This window comes from Rhinatrema bivittatum, chromosome 6, assembly GCF_901001135.1.
Source record: "Rhinatrema bivittatum chromosome 6, aRhiBiv1.1, whole genome shotgun sequence".
Lineage (NCBI taxonomy): Eukaryota > Metazoa > Chordata > Amphibia > Gymnophiona > Rhinatrematidae > Rhinatrema > Rhinatrema bivittatum.
The window spans coordinates 12,223,508-12,242,448 of record NC_042620.1 but is presented as its reverse complement, the minus strand read 5'-3'; the positions used below and the strand labels follow the sequence as shown (position 1 = coordinate 12,242,448).

At 42.3% G+C, this 18,941-nt stretch overlaps 1 protein-coding gene across 5 annotated transcripts in view; it reads right to left on the bottom strand.

Moving 5' to 3' along the window:
* USP37 (ubiquitin specific peptidase 37) overlaps positions 1 to 18,941 on the bottom strand; it is a 539,331-nt gene that overhangs the window by 510,047 nt on the left and 10,343 nt on the right. For 4 of the 5 annotated variants that reach the window (XM_029605049.1, XM_029605047.1, XM_029605050.1 and 1 more), the window contains exons 2-3: positions 14,961 to 15,087; positions 5,334 to 5,506 (exon numbers count right to left, since the gene is read on the bottom strand). In XM_029605049.1, coding sequence (XP_029460909.1) covers positions 5,334 to 5,489 — 156 coding nt within the window. In that variant the 5' untranslated portion in view covers positions 5,490 to 5,506; positions 14,961 to 15,087. Of the gene's footprint in view, positions 1 to 5,333; positions 5,510 to 14,960; positions 15,088 to 18,941 lie in introns of all 5 variants that reach the window. The other variant, XM_029605048.1, reaches the window with a different exon arrangement.

Here is an 18,941-nt window from a genome sequence, read left to right as displayed (position 1 = left end):
TACCGCTGAGATTGCGTAAGGTGTTTCCCAGGATTTTTGTGACCTACATTACCTTACTGCAATTAAACCCCGATTTTGACATTTTAATTTTTAACGCTGAGGAGAAGAACAGACTGAGGAGATTCCATTACTTTCCTGTGCGGGAACACACGCGCAGCCACAGAGAGCAAAACTCTAATCTTTGACAAGCTCCGCCTCCCGGACCTGATTGACAGATCCCATGACAGCATGGCTAATTCAGCCCTGCTATCGACGGGAAATACAAGGAATTACTATAATCAATCATTATTACAATATATGCCTACACAAAATACTCCAGAAATCTTCCTTTGACAAAGTGTATTTTAAATGCCTCACAAGGTGCAACTTAAAAAAAAAAATGCTGTCACAAAAGGAAAAATTGTTTCTTACCTGCTAATTTTCTTTCCTTGGTTCCCACCAGACTAGTCCAGATGCATGAGTGTTTCTCCCTATCTGCAGCTGGAGATAGAGAACAAAAGCTTCTCTGCCCTCTTGGTACTCAAGCCACTGTGCCACTTCCAGTCTCACAGTAACTGTAATAAAGCTAAAACAAAAGCCTCCTTCAGTCGGTTAGGGGATTCTGTGAAACCTCAAATTTAACTTGAAACAACCCCTCCTCGAGAAGGGTCTAATGCTCAAAGTAAAACTAATGAAAAGCACATTGATACTATAAATGTACACCAGAAAAGAGCAGAATCCAAAAGGTGGGACTCTGGACTGATCTGGTAAAATTCAAGGAAAGAAAGTTAGCAGGTATGAACCAATTTTTCCTTCCTTATCGCACTCCAGACCAGTCCAGACTCCCAAGCCTTCCTAAACTGGATGGGAACCTGTCAGACCCACTCGCAAAACACTTGCACCAAACACCTCCACCTCTGATGCCCAAACATCCAATCGGTAGTGTTTGGCAAAAGTCTGAAATGGCTGCCCTTCAAGTCTCCTGAGGGGAAACCAGCGGATACTCAGCCCAAAACACTATAGAACCCTAGTAGGCTCAGCCTGAAGACCAACCTAGCACCTCCAGGCCCTTGCAAATGTATGCCGAGGCAATTACTTCCTTAATCCATCTAGCAATACAGGCCTTGGATGTTTTCTGACCTTTGTTAAGACCATTAAACACAAAAAGGTGATCAGATCTCTGAAGTTATTTGTGACTTTCAAATATCTCGGGAGAATCCTCCAGACATCCAGCACATGAAGATCCCAAATCCATTCTGTAGAATGTAACTCAACTGTCTGGCCTACATGAAAAGCCAAAACCACCTTAGGCAAAAAGGAGTGTACTATACTAATAGAAACCCATCTTCCAAAAGATGAAGGAAAGGATTCCTACACGATAGGGCGTGCAACGACGAAATAAGTCTCGCCAAACAAACAGTTACCAAACACACCACTTTCAGAGTAAGATCCTTCACAGATACCTTCCTGATTGGCTCAAAGAGAAGTCTGCACAGCACTTTTAAGACTTAATTGAGATTCCACCATGGTACCAAAGGCCTAATAGGACAAAGTAAATGTTTCATACCCTTCAGAAAATGGATCACATCCAAATGCAAGCCAATAGAAGAGCCATGCACTTTACACCTGATAATACGATAATGCAGCTACTTGAACCTTAAGAGAGTGCAAGGCTAAATCCTCTTGTAACTCCTTCTACAAGAATGAATCACCAAAATAGGGGCCTGAAACGGGTAGAAATTCACCTCTTGACTACAAGACTCAAAGATCTTCCAAACACATGCATATGCCCAAGATGAAGATAATCTCCTAGCTTGCAACAAAGTTGTAATGACTTTTTCGGAATTATCTTTCACCCTCAAGTGCCTCCTTTCAAAAACCAGGCCTTGAGACAAAAACGATGCGCCCATTCCAAGAAAATCAGGCCTTGATACAGCAGTCCAGGAACATGGCTGGGCTGCAACAGGCCCTACCCACTGTAGGACTTACAAGATCCACAAACAGTTTTTTATTTATCAATAATTCTATTCAATTTAGAACAGACTTGTGCTAAGCAAATTACAAAGTAAATCTTCTTTACATAAATGTACTTACATGTATACCCTAGATGAAAGGCAAGATGGGGAGATATGATAGAGACATTCAAATGGTGAGCCTTTTTCAATGGAAAGGAGGGTCTAGAACAAAACCATGAATATATGAGCCACTAAGATGACTGGACTCTGATGCTGTCTTATCACCCTTCCTATTAAAGGCCAAGAAGGGAAAAAAAAATAAAGGCCAAGGAGGAAAGACAAAGAATCTCCTGAGGCCATAGTTGAGACAGGGCATCAAGACCTTCCAACCTTTACTCTTGTCTCCTACTGAAGAACCTTGGCATTTTGGCACTCTGTCTCGATGCTATCAAATCCCACCTCCCCCCGCTCCCCCCCCCGAGGCATTCCCACTTGGACTTTATGAGAAAGAACACACTCTTTTGCTAGCTTCCCATTCTCCAGGATAGAGCCTGTGCTTGCTCAACTAAATAGCGGGCCTGCGCCTACATGGCCAGAGCCTGCCCATAACCAAAGTGCCGACCCCAGTAGCGAGACAGCGTGTCGAGGGGGGGGGGGGGGGGGGGGACAGGTCTTCGACACAGCGGCATAGAGCCAAGATGTGGCCCGACTCCTACCCTTGTTCCCCGCCCAGCTTCAAGTTAGCTATGGGAGCTGGGGGGGGGGGGGGGGGAAGAGTTGCTCACACACAGAGATGACATCAACGGCCATTTAAAGGGCCGTGACGGAGGCCATGTGGCCTTTTTTCCCTTCTCACCGGCACGACCTGATCCTTCCCGGCCAGCTACATCATTTCACCAGCGCAACAAGCTCCTTCCTGACCAGACAATCATCTCTCCGGCGCGACTTGATCCTTCCCTACATGAACCAAGATCTCAAGCCTGAACTTGCGTGGTAGCAGGGAGAGGTAAGCCATAGGGTATCTCGGACTGGGGGAGCACCTAGAGGGGCGGGCCAGCACCCCGAGTGCTCTAGATCCCCAGGGGACAGCACGGCTAGAATAGGAGGGGCGGGCCAGGACCAGGACCAGTTCGCAGGTCTCGAGAAGTGAGCCCCCACGAGCGAGGGGGTCTCAGTCAATTGAGCTCCCACACACAGAGAGGGCTGGGAGTAGAGCAGAAAGAGTGAGGAGTCTGGGAGACAGAGATTAGTCAGGAACACGTGGTGACAATGCAGCCAGTCAGGTTTTCAGGATATCCACAAGAAATATGCATGAGATTAAATTTGCATAAACTTCCTCCATAGAATGCAAATTTAATTTCATGCATATTCATTGTGGATATCCTGAAAACCTGATTGGCTGGGAGTCCCCCTGGCCAGGTTTAGGAACCCTTTGGCATAGGGAGTAAATTATGCTCTCATCCTTAAAAAGGTGCTCTCCTAGGGGATGAGTGCTGGTCATCCATCTGCCAGATGATCCCCCCCTACACTGCAACGCTGACCCTGCCCCTAACATTGGGGAGTTCCCAGCAGCCATAAGAGGAGAAGCACAGTGGCTCGGCGCTACACCGAAGCCGCACTTCCCCAGGAAACATTTTTGGTCAGGCTTCATGTTATTTTCCTTCTGATTATGGGAAAGAAGAGGAAAGGAAGTGCTCAGGCTCATCCTCAGTTAAGGCTTTCTCCTTCTTTGTTTCAAATGACCATGGACACTTTTTATTCATAAGTTATGTTGGGCCAGTAGAAAGTGGGGTTGCTTACCTGTAACAGGTGTTCTTTTACAGGACAGCAGGATGTTAGTCCTCACATTTGGGTGACATCATCAGAATGGAGCCCAATCACGGAACACTTTTGTCAAAGTTTCCAGAACTTTGACTGGCACCCACTGGGCATGCCCAGCATAGCACCAACCCTGCAACCAACAGGGTCCCCCTTCGTCTCATCTTATAGTAAAAAGTACATGCGAAAACAAAATAAGAAAACGTGAACGAACCCAACTCCACAGGGTGGCGGGAGGGGTTTCGTGAGGACTAAAATCCTGCTGTCCTATGAGAAAGCAAAATTGCTTACCTTGTAATAGGTGTTATCCCAGGACAACAGGATGTAGTACTCACACATGGGTGACGTCACTGACTGAGCCCTATCGCGGGGAAACTTTATGTCAAAGTTTCTAGAAAACTTTGACTGGCCCTGTGAGGCCACTGAGCATGCCCAACATGCCATGATATTCTCTGCCACAGGGGTCTCTCTTCAGTTTCGTATGTAGCAAAAAGCTTTAGCAAAAATAAAATAATAAAAAGGTATGAGACCCAACTCCGCAGGGTGGCGGGTGGGTTTCGTGAGGACTACATCCTGCTGTCCTGGGATAAGAACATAAGAAAATGCCATACTGGGTCAGACCAAGGGTCCATCAAGCCCAGCATCCTGTTTCCAACAGTGGCCAATCCAGGCCATAAGAACCTGGCAAGTACCCAAAAACTAACACCTATTACAAGGTAAGCAATTTTGCTTTATCCCAGGACAAGCAGGATGCTAGTCCTCACACATGGGTGGGTGATTAGCAAGCTAGAGGCTGAGTCATTTGGTAGTGAAGTGACACTGAAGTATTTTTGTTGCAAATGAGGCAGCCGAAGGTCACAGCAGGTTGGATGTAGAAGGAGTTGGGATTAAACTGGAAACAAGTTCAAGAGCAACAGTACACAATAAGCAACCAAATGTCTGATCTTGTAGAGGTTTATTGTGTGCAAATATACGCAATAGAGCCCGACTCCAGCCGAGTTTCGCCCTATTTCAGTAGTTTGATCCTATTCAATTGGAAAACTTATTAAAAGGCCAAGAATTCAATAGTTGCAGTCACAAGAATTTCTGTGCAGAGATATTCTGTGCAGAGAAGAGTGGAAAAATTTGTTTCCTTATCTCACCTCCTCCTTAATGTGGACTAATGAAGGGTTGGGTATTTTAATTTTTCTCTCTTTATTATTTCAATGTATATTTTTTAAAATGCTACTTTATGTTCTTATAACAAGTTTCACTTCTATTAATCATTCTTAAAATGTAAAAAAAAAAAAAAAGATTAAAAATAAAAAAGAGGTGCTCTCCAAGAACAAGATTAATACTGTATATACTGGCAGGATAGACCAACATTGGCAGCATCAGTGATTTCTTGGGCTGGGACTTTGATACGGGCAGCGACTCCTTCACCTGGACACAGATTCAGCAGTAGGAACCAGGTGTAAAATTGTAGACATTCAGGATTTTTCAGTCTTGGTTATCTCAATTCTAAGCATAGAGTTCCCCTTTAATTACAAACACTTTTCAAATATTTCAGTTTAACAATGTAAGACACTTTGTTTTGAATACCTGAAATGTCTTTGGAGTTCCTCCAGCATTATAATGAACCACCAGGCTTATCTTGTTATCTTTCTCCACAATTTCAAAGCTTCCCTCCTTCCACTTTGAAGTTCCAGTGTGCAGGCTGTGGATCCGAATTGGACCATGAACCCTGAGTGGAGCCATGATTGAAAAGGCTACTTCTGCTAGACGGAACAAAAAGAAATCTCACTTGGCAATCTGACGACAAATTTTAAAAAATATATATATTCTGCACTTTCAATTCTGTGACCTCAATGTAAAATATTCCTCTTTACAAATGACTGAACAGAAAACTTGCTCACTCAACCAAAATCTTTTTCCTTTATAGCAAGCTATTATAAATTATTTGCTGTTTCCTAAACATATTTATGTTTGCCATTAGGTAACACTATGATTAATTAAGGGTTGTAAATTTAACAGACTCCATTAATAAGCATCATAACTAACTCAAGACAACACCACAATAAAAGTGAAGCTTGTGAAAATCCTCTATTTCTGGAGTTAATTTTTATTTATCTATCGAGTTTTCATTCGGTTTCGCCATCACAACGGTTTACAAAGTTTCGATGTTTAACAGAGCGTTCAAAACATTCACGTGCTTGTTAACAGTTATTGTAGGCGTTATAAACATAGTTCGGTTGTTAAACTGTACAGGTTAAATTATGTGCTTTGGATTGGTTCTACATGTTTATATGAGCCGGTAGGGAGGGAAGTTATAACAGAGTTTTGGGTGTTTTGGTAGGCTTTGGTGAACATCCAAGTTTTTAGTTCTTTTTTGAAGGTTTTTAAATTTTGCTGTGTTCTAAGTTCGGTTGGGAGGGTGTTCCAGAGTTCGGGGCTTCCTAGGGATATGGCTCTCTTCCGAGTTGAGGTATGTTTTTGGCGAGCAGGTGGAATTTTTAATAGACTTTTGTTAGCTGAACAGAGATTTCGGTTTGGTGAGTAGAGTTTTATGGATGCACTTAGCCAGTTTGTTTTTCATAAATTATTTTGTGTATTATGGATAGTATTTTGTCTATCATGTATTTTATTGGGAGCCAGTGTAGTGGTATGAGAGCTGGAGTAATGTGATCGTACATTTTAGTTCCTGTGAGTATTCTGGCGGCTGTATTTAAGGATCTGGAGTGGGCGGATGGTGGTGAGAGGTAAGTTGAATAGCAGGGAGTTGCAGTAATCCAGGTTGGAGAAGATGAGTAATTGGAGGACAGGAAAGGTTTTAGATGTCATAGGGTTAGGAGTTTGTGATACCCGTCTTTGATTTTTGCGGTGATGTGGTTCTTGAAGGATAGTTCCTTATCAATTATGATTCCTAGGTTGCGGGCATGGGTGACAGGGGAGATTGCAGTCTTTTGATTCATTATGTTGGTGGTGGTAAGTGCGGAGGGTTGTTCTTTCTATCCAGCATGATTATTTCTGTCTTATCAATGTTTAGGATAAGTCTCATGTTGGTTAGTAGTTGCTTTATTTTGGTGAGGTAATTGGCTGTTTTTTGTAGGTGTCTTCCAGAGAGTTGTGTATTGGGATAAGTATTTGGATGTCTTCAGCATATATGAAGTGGGTCAGTTTAAGGTTTGAGAGGAAGTGGCATATTTGCTGTGCTGTTGGACAAGGGATATTGATTCAATACTTGCTCAATGAAACAGCAAGTAGAACCTACTTAGTTAAAGTCAAAGTAAATGAATAAATTACAAAGAAAAGAATCATGTAAAAAGGAGCAGCAAGAGACCACAAAGCAGGTAGCCAACTCTGGTCCTGGAGAGCCAAACAGGCCAGGTTTTCAGGATATCTACAATGAATATGCATGAGATAGATTTGATTACAATGATGGCATTGCAAATCTGTCATGCATATTCATTGTGGATATCCTGAAAACCTGGCCTGTTTGTGGCTCTCCAGGGCCACAGTTGACCACCCGTGTCATAGAGAATGTTATTTTTTTCAATCAAAAACTGGGTTGTCATCTTCTGTGAATATCTGTAACTACAGGACATAGTTAGTATAAAAGTTACAGTATCAAACAGCTGCGTAGCTGGCCTGTTTATATGGCTATGGAGAAGTTTGGACAACTTATTCTTTATGGTCAAATGCTCTTTGGCCAACAAGTTTTACATTTTTCTACAATTCAGACTTGTTCTACTGCACCTCAGGAAAAAAAAAAAAAAAACCTTAGGAAGACCTACTGTCTTCAAACACTTCTTTTTCTGATACTACTATTAAAGCCAAAAAATGATATGAAATGGAAAATTTTCCCAGCTAACTTTTAAATATCTATGTTGTGCACTTGAAAATGTCAATTGATTTTCTATTTTCGTTAACTGAGCATCATGGAGTACCACACAATTAAATCTTGCTTACAATTAATTGCAGGCCATCTGTCATGTTCTCCAGCCAACTTTGAGGGGTACATCTTACAGCACAATATGAATAGTAATTGAGGCAAATGGAAAAAGGTCATAGATTAAACTACAAGTGCTTCTAGCAGTAAATGGTTTAGTTTAGACTATCTTTGAAACCAGTGGCTCCAGGAGATGTTCCAACATAGGGCTTTATGTTCAAATTTGTTCATTGAAAATGACACATGAAAATACAGGAAATGAGAGCCAGAAGCATATACAAAAGTCCCGCTTCAGACTCAGGACAACATGTTTTCATAGAACTTCATGTTAATTGCTGAATGCAGTGCATTCCTCCCCAAACGATACGATGCACATTATTTGTCTGTTGGAAAGGAGCTCTAAGGGCAGACAAGCATAATAAGAAATACATCATCAGAAACCCCATAAAAAACCCCAGCTCTCCCTCCCCCCCCCCCCCACCACCCTACTGGATCCTGAACCTTCTAATTGAAGCTACTAAATTGATAGTGTCACCTTCGCTTGCACAATGAGTGATTGCCTAAGAGTGTCCTAGAGGCAGATTATTGAGAAGCAACCCCCGATCAAAAGGAGATAATTCAAATATACCTCCCATCACTTCATAAAATCCCTCTTTTTCCTGAACCATTCAGTTTTTCAACATATTTATCTAAGACACGTTTGATGGACTAGATTCCTAAGCTGTGTCAGTAGGTGAATCAGAGGATATCCATTTCTGCAGTATACATTTCTTGACTAATAACATAGTGTAGAGTAACAATCATTTCACATATCTGTTAGGAAAGGGAACTCCTCACAGATCATCACCATTAAAGAAAAGGAAACTCCACTCAAGCAAGTAAGATAGTTGTGAACATGAGCCCAAAACCAGCGCAGGACAGGACAAGTCCAAAACTGATGAACTAATGTGCTGTTAACATCTCCACATTTAGGACAACGCCCAGTTCCCAGGACCCCTATTGGCCCTCGCCGAGGCAATATAAAATCTATGAAGGAATTTAAATTGGAGTTCTATAAGTGGAGTTTGAACAGATAAAGATTGAGCCCATGTAAAACATCCCTTGTAATATGTCAGCTTAGTCCCCAACTCCTTATTCCAACCCTCAGTTAAAGTATCCCATTGCAAGGTGGGCCGGTGTTTACGTATTAATTTATACCAGAATGATATCTTGTGTCTACTAGGATCTTCCAAATCAAGAAAATCTGAGAGGAGTTCCCAAGTATTATTGTGTGGGTCAGCCAATGTACAAGGGGATTATCGCCTCCTTTTTCTTCCTGGTTATTCCTCTCTCTATGCAGCCCAGCATTCTTCTGGTTTTAGCTATTGCCTTGTCACATTGATTCGCCATCTTCAAATCTCCAGACACTATCACCCCAAGATCCCTCTCCCAATCTATGCATAACAACCTTTCAACCCCACCCCACCCCCCATCATACACAGCTCTTTTGGATCCCCGCATCTCAGAGGCATGGCTCTGCACTTCTTCGCACTGCACTTCTTCGCACAGCTGTCAAGTCTTAAACCATTCTTCAAGTTTTATTAAATCACTTTTCATTCTCTCTCCTCCTTCAGGTATGTCCACTCTATTGCAGATTTTAGTATCATCATCAAACAGACAAACTAAACCTGCAGTTATTCCAGCCACAGTCAAGGCTAGCCAAACCACTAAGAAATCAGTACCTGCAAAACTGAAGCCTGTACCAGAATTTAGTTCTGCTGTTTGTGAGTCTCCGTCACTGTTAGCAGGGGCCAGTGCAGTCTTAGAGGTCTCTAATCAGTCATCTGCTCCCAAGCTCTGTGCTCCCTACCCATCCAGTTTCAGTTCTACTACTCTAGTTTCTGGCTTTATCTTGATAAACTCCAAGTCAACTGTTCAGACCTATACTTTGCTCCAGGCTGCATCTGCAGCTCCCCAGCCTTTGTTTTTAAGAACATAAGAACATGCCATACTGGGTCAGACCAAGGTTCCATCAAGCCCAGCATCCTGTTTCCAACAGTGGCCAATCCAGGCCATAAGAACCTGGCAAGTACCCAAAAACTAAGTCTATTTCATGTAACCATTGCTAATGGCAGTGGCTATTCTCTAAGTGAACTTAATAGCAGGTAATGGACTTCTCCTCCAAGAACTTATCCAATCCTTTTTTAAACACAGCTATACTAACTGCACGAACCACATTCTCTGGCAACAAATTCCAGAGTTTAATTGTGCGTTGAGTAAAAAAGAACTTTCTCCGATTAGTTTTAAATGTGCCCCATGCTAACTTCATGGAGTGCCCCCTAGTCTTTCTATTATCCGAAAGAGTAAATAACAGATTCACATCTACCCGTTCTAGACCTCTCATGATTTTAAACACCTCTATCATATCCCCCCTCAGTCGTCTCTTCTCCAAGCTGAAAAGTCCTAACCTCTTTAGTCTTTCCACATAGGGGAGTTGTTCCATTCCCCTTATCATTTTGGTAGCCCTTCTCTGTACCTTCTCCATCGCAATTATATCTTTTTTGAGATGCGGCGACCAGAATTGTACACAGTATTCAAGGTGCGGTCTCACCATGGAGCGATACAAAGGCATTATGACATTTTCCGTTTTATTCATCATTCCTTTTCTAATAATTCCCAACATTCTGTTTGCTTTTTTGACTGCCGCCGGTAGATGTGAATTGGTTATTTACTCTTTCTAATAATAGAAAGACTAGGGGGCACTCCATGAAGTTAGCATGGGGCACATTTAAAACTAATCGGAGAAAGTTCTTTTTTACTCAATGCACAATTAAACTCTGGAATTTGTTGCCAGAGGATGTGGTTAGTGCAGTTAGTATAGCTGTGTTTAAAAAAAAAGGATTGGATAAGTTCTTGGAGAAGTCCATTACCTGCTTTTAATTAAGTTGACTTAGAAAATAGCCACTGCTATTACTAGCAACAGTAACATGGAATAGACTTAGTTTTTTGGGTATTTGCCAGGTTCTTATGGCCTGGATTGGCCACTGTTGGAAAAAGAATGCTGGGCTTGATGGACCCTTGGTCTGACCCAGTATGGCATGTTCTTATATTCTTACCATATGTTCAACCTCCATGTCATGAAGGCTAGGAAGGTTCAATTTGGATTGGCAGAGCTGTCTGTCCTCTGGCATGATGAGAGAAAGAAGTATCCAATGGGATTGAAGGCCACTCAGACAACTGGATGAAGTAAACATACCACACTTGCCTAGTCTATGCAGAAGCAATGAGAATCATTCTTGTATGGTCTCTGAACATTTTTGGATTGTTCTCACAATCAATGTGATTAGTGTATATGCATATAGAAGACCCACATCCCACAGCATCAGAAAAGCATCAGGAACTGAACTAAACCGCTTGGCACCATGAAACAAAAGCTTTCAACTTTCCTGTTGTTCTTCAAAACAATTTAATTGTCAGTTGACCCCAAAGGTTGAATAAACTTGTCTGCTACTCACTGACCTAAAGACCACTCGTTTAACAGGATTCAACTGAGGCGGTTTGCCAGAATGTTTAGATTTCCTAGAACCTATGTAGCTTGCAGATCAGCTCTGTTACTGACAGCCCAAACACAGATCCGGAGAGCCTCCTAACAGAGGGCAAAGGAGCGTGTGCCCCCTTCTTGTTTGCATAGAACTTGGCTACTTGATTGTCAATTTGAATCAAGAATTTCCTTCCCAGTAGAAAGTGACAGAAAGCCTTTAGTGTATCAAATATCACTTAACACACAAAAAAAGACATAACAAAAATCACATAGCTCCAGCAGGTTGCTCTGAAGACATCTCACCACTAAGGACCACATCTACTGGGTTCAATCCATACCGGTATGAGCTCCCCAAGCCCTAATGGAGGCATTGGTGGAAAGAGTCACATAAGTCAGAGCCCACAGGAGACCTACATCCAGGACTGATGGTTTCAATCACCACTGAAGAGACACTCTCATTCCAACAGTTACTGAGATGTGATGGAATAACAGTTGTCACAGCTGGATCCACTGACATCAAATACCCACTGTAGACCTGTCATATTCAAACCATGTCATTGGGACGATATGCACTGCTGCCATGTGGCCAGGATGACCAAGAGTGATCTTACTGGAGTTCGATCCCACTGCAGGAGAACTTTCACCAGGCCCCTTAGCACAACAGGAGGAATATTCGTTCCTGAATTGAATCTATCCATGCTCCTATGAACAATCTTCTGGACAGGGTGAGGGGCAACTTGGCAAAGTTGACCAGCAACCCCAGAAACCGAGAGAGCCAATGGTTTTCTTAAGAGACTTCAAAACCCCTTACTGGGATAGAAACACAGAAACATAGAAATGATGGCAGAAAAGGACCAAACAGTCCATCCAGTCTGCCCAGAAAGCTTATGGTAGCATCTGCCACGCCATACAGATCACCCCCATAATTAGTTTCCCAAACCATCAAAGTCCAGAGCTTTTGTCGCTTGTTGTCTCAGTCCAACTCCCTGTCACTTCCTGCCGTTGAAGCAAAGAGCAATGATGGAGTTGCATCAAGAGTATGAAGGCTTATTGGTTAAGGATAGTAACAGCTGCATCAGCTAATTACCCCCATTCTTATTTGTTTTGACAGACCATAAAATTTAATGTCCTTGTTGGTTGCTTTCTACATCTAATTTCCTTTTCTTCTTTCCCCCCTACCATTGAAGCACAGAGCAATAATGGAGTTGCATCAACAGTATGAAGACCCATTAGTTAAGGGTAATAACCACCAAACAGCAAGTTACCCTATATGCATTCTTTTCTTCGTTTCATCCTCTACCCTTTATAGAACCACAGTGTTTATGCCATGCCCCTTTGAAATCTTTCACCGTTTTTGTCTTCACCACCTCCTCCAGAAGGCCATTCCAGGCATCCACCACCCTCTCCGTGAATAAGTATTTCCTGACTGATTCTGAGTCATCCTCCCTGAAGGTTCATTTCATGACCCCTAGTTCTACTGATTTCTTTCCATTGGAGAAGGTTTGATGATTGTGCATCCTGTCTCTGTCCCTTATGAGATGCGGCCTCCAGAATGTAACACAATACTCCAGGTGAGGCCTCACCAAGGACCAGTACAAGGGGATTATCACCTCCTTTTTCTTATTAGTTATTCCTCTCTATGCAGCCCAGCATTCTTCTGGCTTTAGCTATCACCTTGTCACATTTCTTCACAGTCTTCAGATCGCTAGACACTATTACCCCCCCAAGGTCCCTCTCTTGCTCCATGCACAACAGCCCTTCACCCTCCATCACATACAGCTCTTTTGGATTACCACACCCCAGATGCATGACTCTGCACTTTTTGGCATTGAATCCCAGCTGCCATATCTTCGACCACTGTTCAAGCTTCCTTAAATCACATCTCATTCTCTCTATTCCTTCTGGCGTGTCCACTCTGTTGCAGATCTTAGTATCATCTGAAAATAGACAAGCTTTTACTTCTAACCCTTCCGCAATGTCACTAACAAAGATACTGAACAGGACCAGTCCCAACACCATTCTCTCTTCAGAGTAGGTTCCATTTACAATCACATGCTGTCTTCCAAGCATGAACTAGTTTGTAATCCATGCCACCACCTTGGTGCCACTCTCAAGCTTGTCATTTTATTCACAAGCCTCCTATGCGAGATCTTATCAAAAGCTTTGCTGAAATCCAAGTAGATCACATCAAGCGCTCTTCCTCGATACAATTCTTTAGTCACCCAATCAAGAAAATCAGATTTACACTCAAGCTTTTCCAACAAATAATCTGCTTCGGCATCCAGAGCAGCTTTGTGCAGCTCTAAATCTTCAGAATCTAAAGCGTTTTCATTGATCAAGTTTGGATCCTGCGAATCAAAAAGCTTTTGTCCCAACGGTAGTTCATCAAAATCTGGGTCAGTGCTTCCTCCTTCTGCCCTCCGCTTTCGTTTATGGCTCCTCTTTAGTTTTGGCTTTGAACGATTTTCATTTCAAGATGCTTAGGTGTTTCATATACGGCCATTTTCAGGAACAATTACAACAACTCTGCTTGAAGATTGTTCTCACGTGATCACTATCACATGCTTACTTCTATATCCGGTCTTGCAAGTTTGGGCGTGTCTAACAGAGAGGGGAGGAGGGAAGGTTTGTGGGGGAGAATACAGAAGTCTGTTTTTTTTAAAACAAAACTAAAGCCTTGTGGTTTACCATTTGCAAACCTATACCCCCCACTGCTTTCAATTATCCTCTGCACAGATTTTAGGCTGGCAGGGAGGATTGAGGCAGAGAGGGGCGGAGGGAAGGGGGGGTGTGGGGGGAGAGATTCTCCCTGTCTCTGTGTACAGAATGAGTCACAGCTTCCTGCCTGCTCTCTGGTAACTTTTTTTATTGGGGCATGCCTATCTACAGCAAGGGCTTGGAGGGGTGGGCTTGGCTTGGGGGTTTGAGTGACAGCGTACCCATAAACTACTCCGGTCCGTAGTCTTTGCAAAAAAAAAACAAAAACCTGTCTTTTGCAAAGTTTGATCCTGCAGTTCATGCAATTCACCACCGGTAGCTTCAATCACTTGTTTTAAAAAAACCAAATCCTTGTCAACAGAATGAGCCACAGTTTTTCTGCCTCCTAACAGCTTGTATTTTGTTTGTTTTTTTAAAAACAGAGTGGCTAGAAAAAAAGCATATTTCCTGCAGTTTTCCTGCCTCCTAAAAGCATACTTCCGGCTCCGACATCATTAAAAGGCATCAGGAGGTTCTAGGAGCGCATATTTCGGGACTTTTGTATTGTACTTCCGGTGAAATCATCAAAAACAGCCAGAGTCCATTAATTCTGACATCATTAAAAAAGCGACAGGACCCTTTCTGATGACGTTTTAGGGGGTGTGTTTTTGGGGGGCGGTGTGGGGTGGACTTCCGGTGATGTCATACCCGCTACGTCACAGGGGGGTGTGGCTTGGGGTTGGGGTGTGGGCGGTGGGAGGGGCTCCCCATTCACTTCTATTGGGAGGGGAGGAGCATCGATGGTGTGTGGCCTGGGGCAGAAGGGGTGTGGCCTGGGGGCATGGTCAAGGGCAGGAGTGGGCATGGCTACGCCCCCATTCACTTCTATGGGAGTGGGTGGGGCATGGGCGTGGCTTAGACCGGAAGTGAACGTGATTGGCTGCTGTCATCCTTATCTCACCTGTCAATCAGTTTGATTGATCGTGTACCCATTATACTACTACCAGAATTGCACACAATACTCAAATTAAGAATGTGTTATATTTTAGCAATGTTCACCCACCTAAAATGTTTCAATTTCTCCAGTTTTGAGAGTCAAGAAAAAGTGAACTTCTTTAAATATCCTTCCTTGCAAGTCTTCTTTCTTACTCTCTTTCCATCTTGTATTTATCAGGCGTCATCAATGAGAACTATAAAAGAATGAAAAAAGATTAAAGACCTTGGTGATATCCATCATTCTGTGACACTCAACTATCATCCGTGCCGTTAACTACAGCCCTCCTCCCGCATTCCGCCTGGGCTTTCAGCGTTTTAAGCCCAGGTGGAGGACCTATCTTGCTCGGGTAGGGGGAGCAGCTGGGTCAGCAGGGGACCAGGAAGTGTGGCGACACACACCACATGTGCTTGGTGACACATTGGTGTGACGCGACACACCAGTTGAGAACCACTGATCCAAACCATCAGCCAACTCATTCAAACCCAACTTCCATTTCTAATCATACCTAAAAATATATATACGATCCCTTGAAGTTTCCCATACATATGCAAATATATATATATATATACATACACACACACACACATATACACATACACAAGGCTGAAAAGGTACGGAACCTCAGAATAATAATGGACCCAGAAATCAATCTAAAGCAGCACATATCACTAAAAGTAAAAGAAGGCTACGCGAAACTCATGATTCTCAGGAAACTAAAACCCCTACTAACACCGGAAGATTTTAGAACAGTGCTCCAGGCACTAATATTCTCCAGCACTGACTACTGTAATGCACTTTTACTAGGACTCCCGAATACAACATTAAGACCACTTCAAATACTACAGAACACCGCAGCAAGAATACTAACTGGCAAAAGAAGGAGGGACCATATAACAAGCTTTAGCAGAATTACACTGGTTACCCATAGAACACAGAATACAATTCAAAACCCTATGTACCATACATAAATTAATACACGATGAACAGGCAAACTGACTAAACACAGCACTACGGATACACGTCCCACACAGAAACCTTCGATCAGCAAACAATGCACTCTTAACCATTCCTTCAGTCAAGACAGTGAGACTAACCCAAGTTAGAGAAAGGGCTTTATCCTTAGCAGGTTCTACACTATGGAACACAATGCCACTAGAGTTCAGATTACAAAGTGACCTCAAAACCTTTAAGAAAAGTTTAAAAACCTGGCTTTTCAAACAAGCCTTTTGCAAAGAGAATGGAGAATAGAAAGTAAACAGGAATAGGCAGAAGAACACCAGAACACAGCACTATTCTCAAAGTATGCGTTGTAGAAGTTTAAATTAGCTTATCTCACAGCTAACTTAATAGCAATACACAGAGCATGTGAATTATACCTATGAATAAATAACTTACATGTATACTTGGTCAAAACCTACCTCACTATACAATTGAGATTTTTTACGACAATGTAACCGAACCTTTTTGGCACCTGTTAGAATGTACTACTGTACACATTTACCTACTTTAATTTATGTGCCTACATGTAGTCCGTTGTGATGGTATATAACTTAACGACTGTATAGAAAAGATTTTAAATAAATTAAAATAAATAAGTTGATCAATAAAAACCCTAATATACCAGTAACAGCATTTATCATGCAGCATGTTAATTTCAAGGACAATGACAATCACAATTTTGTCACCTCCTTCTGCACTAACTCCATATTACCCTGAATCTCTCTGCCTAGCCTGCCCCAATTAATTCAAGCAGCAGCATATGCCTGACAGAACAATTAGGCTTTCACCAATTTATAATAACACAAACTTTTTTCCTCACATCTAATCTCCTTTGGTAGACTGTTCCAAAGGGATGAAGCTGCTACAGAAAAAGATCTCCCTCTAAACCTCTGTAGGCTCCTTTTATTGATGGAACCTTCAAAAGGTGATCCTGAGAAGATTTTAACTTATGGATGGGGTCATAAGTAACCAACCTATTGATCAATTAATCAGTGCTTATTTCATGTCCAGCCTTGAAAGCCAGCATCAGAAGTCTGAATTTACCACAACTCTTTTCAGAAGCCAATGGAGATTTTCTTTTAGGGGAGGGGGGAAGAAACAATCTCTGAAAACCAAGACAATTCAAAATCCTTGCTATTGTATTCTGGATTAACTGCAGCTGTCTTCATGATGACTGAGGCAAACCCACATAAATGCTGTTTGCAATAGTCCAATCTGGATGTAATCACTGTAGGAAAATATTTTGGGGATAGATAGGGCCATACCTGGTGCACCATTCACAACTATTCAAAAGTAGTCTTCACCAAAGTAGAGATCTCCTGATCAAATAACAACCTACAATCAAAACAAATTCCTATAATAAAGTACAATTTCATAACCTTGCTAAGATCTTCCCCATAACAAAAGAAACTATCAAAGTAGCATGTTCAATTACTTCCAAGGCATAATTTTCCAGAAAATTTGTAAGATTAAAATCAGTAGAAACCTAAGCAACTTGTGAGGAATTAGATCCATATGTTGGTAATAATAAATTACACACTATCTCCAACAAGAATATCTCCAAAGCATTCAATTCAATCAAAACATTTGGATGGGGGATGGTCCTTACCAACCACAAGGCGTATGTTTTTCTTATGTTTAGTTTAAACCTATTCTTTTTCAACCTATTAGCCACCACTTCCAATCCATGATGCAGTTTTACAATTCCTTCCATTCCCCCCTTTACCCACTGACAAAAGATTCTGCACATCACCTACAAACAGGTAGAAAGTGCAATCCTTTTGGTGCTTTATCTGCTATCATTTACTATGTTATCACCTTACAAAGAGGTAATATAAACACCAAGCAAACAGGGCAACCAAACAGTGCCTTGAGGGTATTCCACATATCGACTCCCAAGGTTCTGACTGAAACTGGCCCAAAGATGCCTGTTGGACCAAGTCAACTAGAAAAGCAAAAAACCATTATGATGCTCTGGCCCCTATGCAACAGCTCTTAACTGGTCAACCCACACTATAAAATATGGTTTGCATAATTGGCCGAGTCATTCTTTCCTGTTGTATAAACTAGGTGGGGAACAACATTCATAAAAACAAAGCAACACTGTGACAAAGACAAAAAACAGCAACAGCCAAGATGTTGATCCCTTAGATCAGCGGTTCTCAACTAGTGTGTCACGACACACAAGTGTGTCGCCACACTTCCCGCTCCCTCTGCCCTAGCAAAATAGGTCCTCCGCCCAGGCTTAAAATGCTGAAAGCACTGGCGGAACACAGCAGGAGAGCTGGAGTCAGCAGCACCAGCATGGTCTCTTCTTCCCCCCGTGACAAAAGAAGAGGAAGTGGTGTGCGGCGGCCATGCGCACAGGAAGAAGAGATCATGCTTGTGCAGGCAGCATTGACCTGAAGAAGAGAAGAGGTGTGGCCTGAAGAATGCACGGTGCAAAAGAGGAGAAACGTGAGCCCCCGTGGACAATGGGACTCCTTTGTCAAGGCTACAAGGGCTGAAAATTGAGGAGGCTGCTGCAGCCGCCAGTTCGGTAGGGGGAGAGACAGTGAATGAGCGAGCATATATATTTGAGATCCTATGTGTGTGTGAGAGACAGATATATGTAAGTGTGTGAATGAATCTGTATATAAGTATGATTGAGAACCTGTATATGTAAATGTGTGATTTTTACACAAACAGGTTTTCAGTGTATGCGTGTGTGATTGAGAGCTGATGTAGGTGAGAGAGAATGTGAGTATGTGATTGAGAGCCTGTGTGTGAGAAAGAGAAAGCCAATATGTTTAAGTGTGAAAAGACAGACTGCATGTGTGTAAATGTGTAATTAAGAGCCTATATAAGTGAGAAAAAGCATGTGTATATATGAGCGACTGAGAGCCTATGTAAGTGAGAGAGCATGTGTGTGTGTGTGTGATTGAGGGGTAGTGTGAGAGAATGCTTGTGTGTGACAGAGAGGAGAAAGTTGCAAGCAAATCATCCCTCCTTCTTCTAATTCAAAACAATCTCAGGGCACCTGGATATCACGCGTTCCCAGGTAAGTAG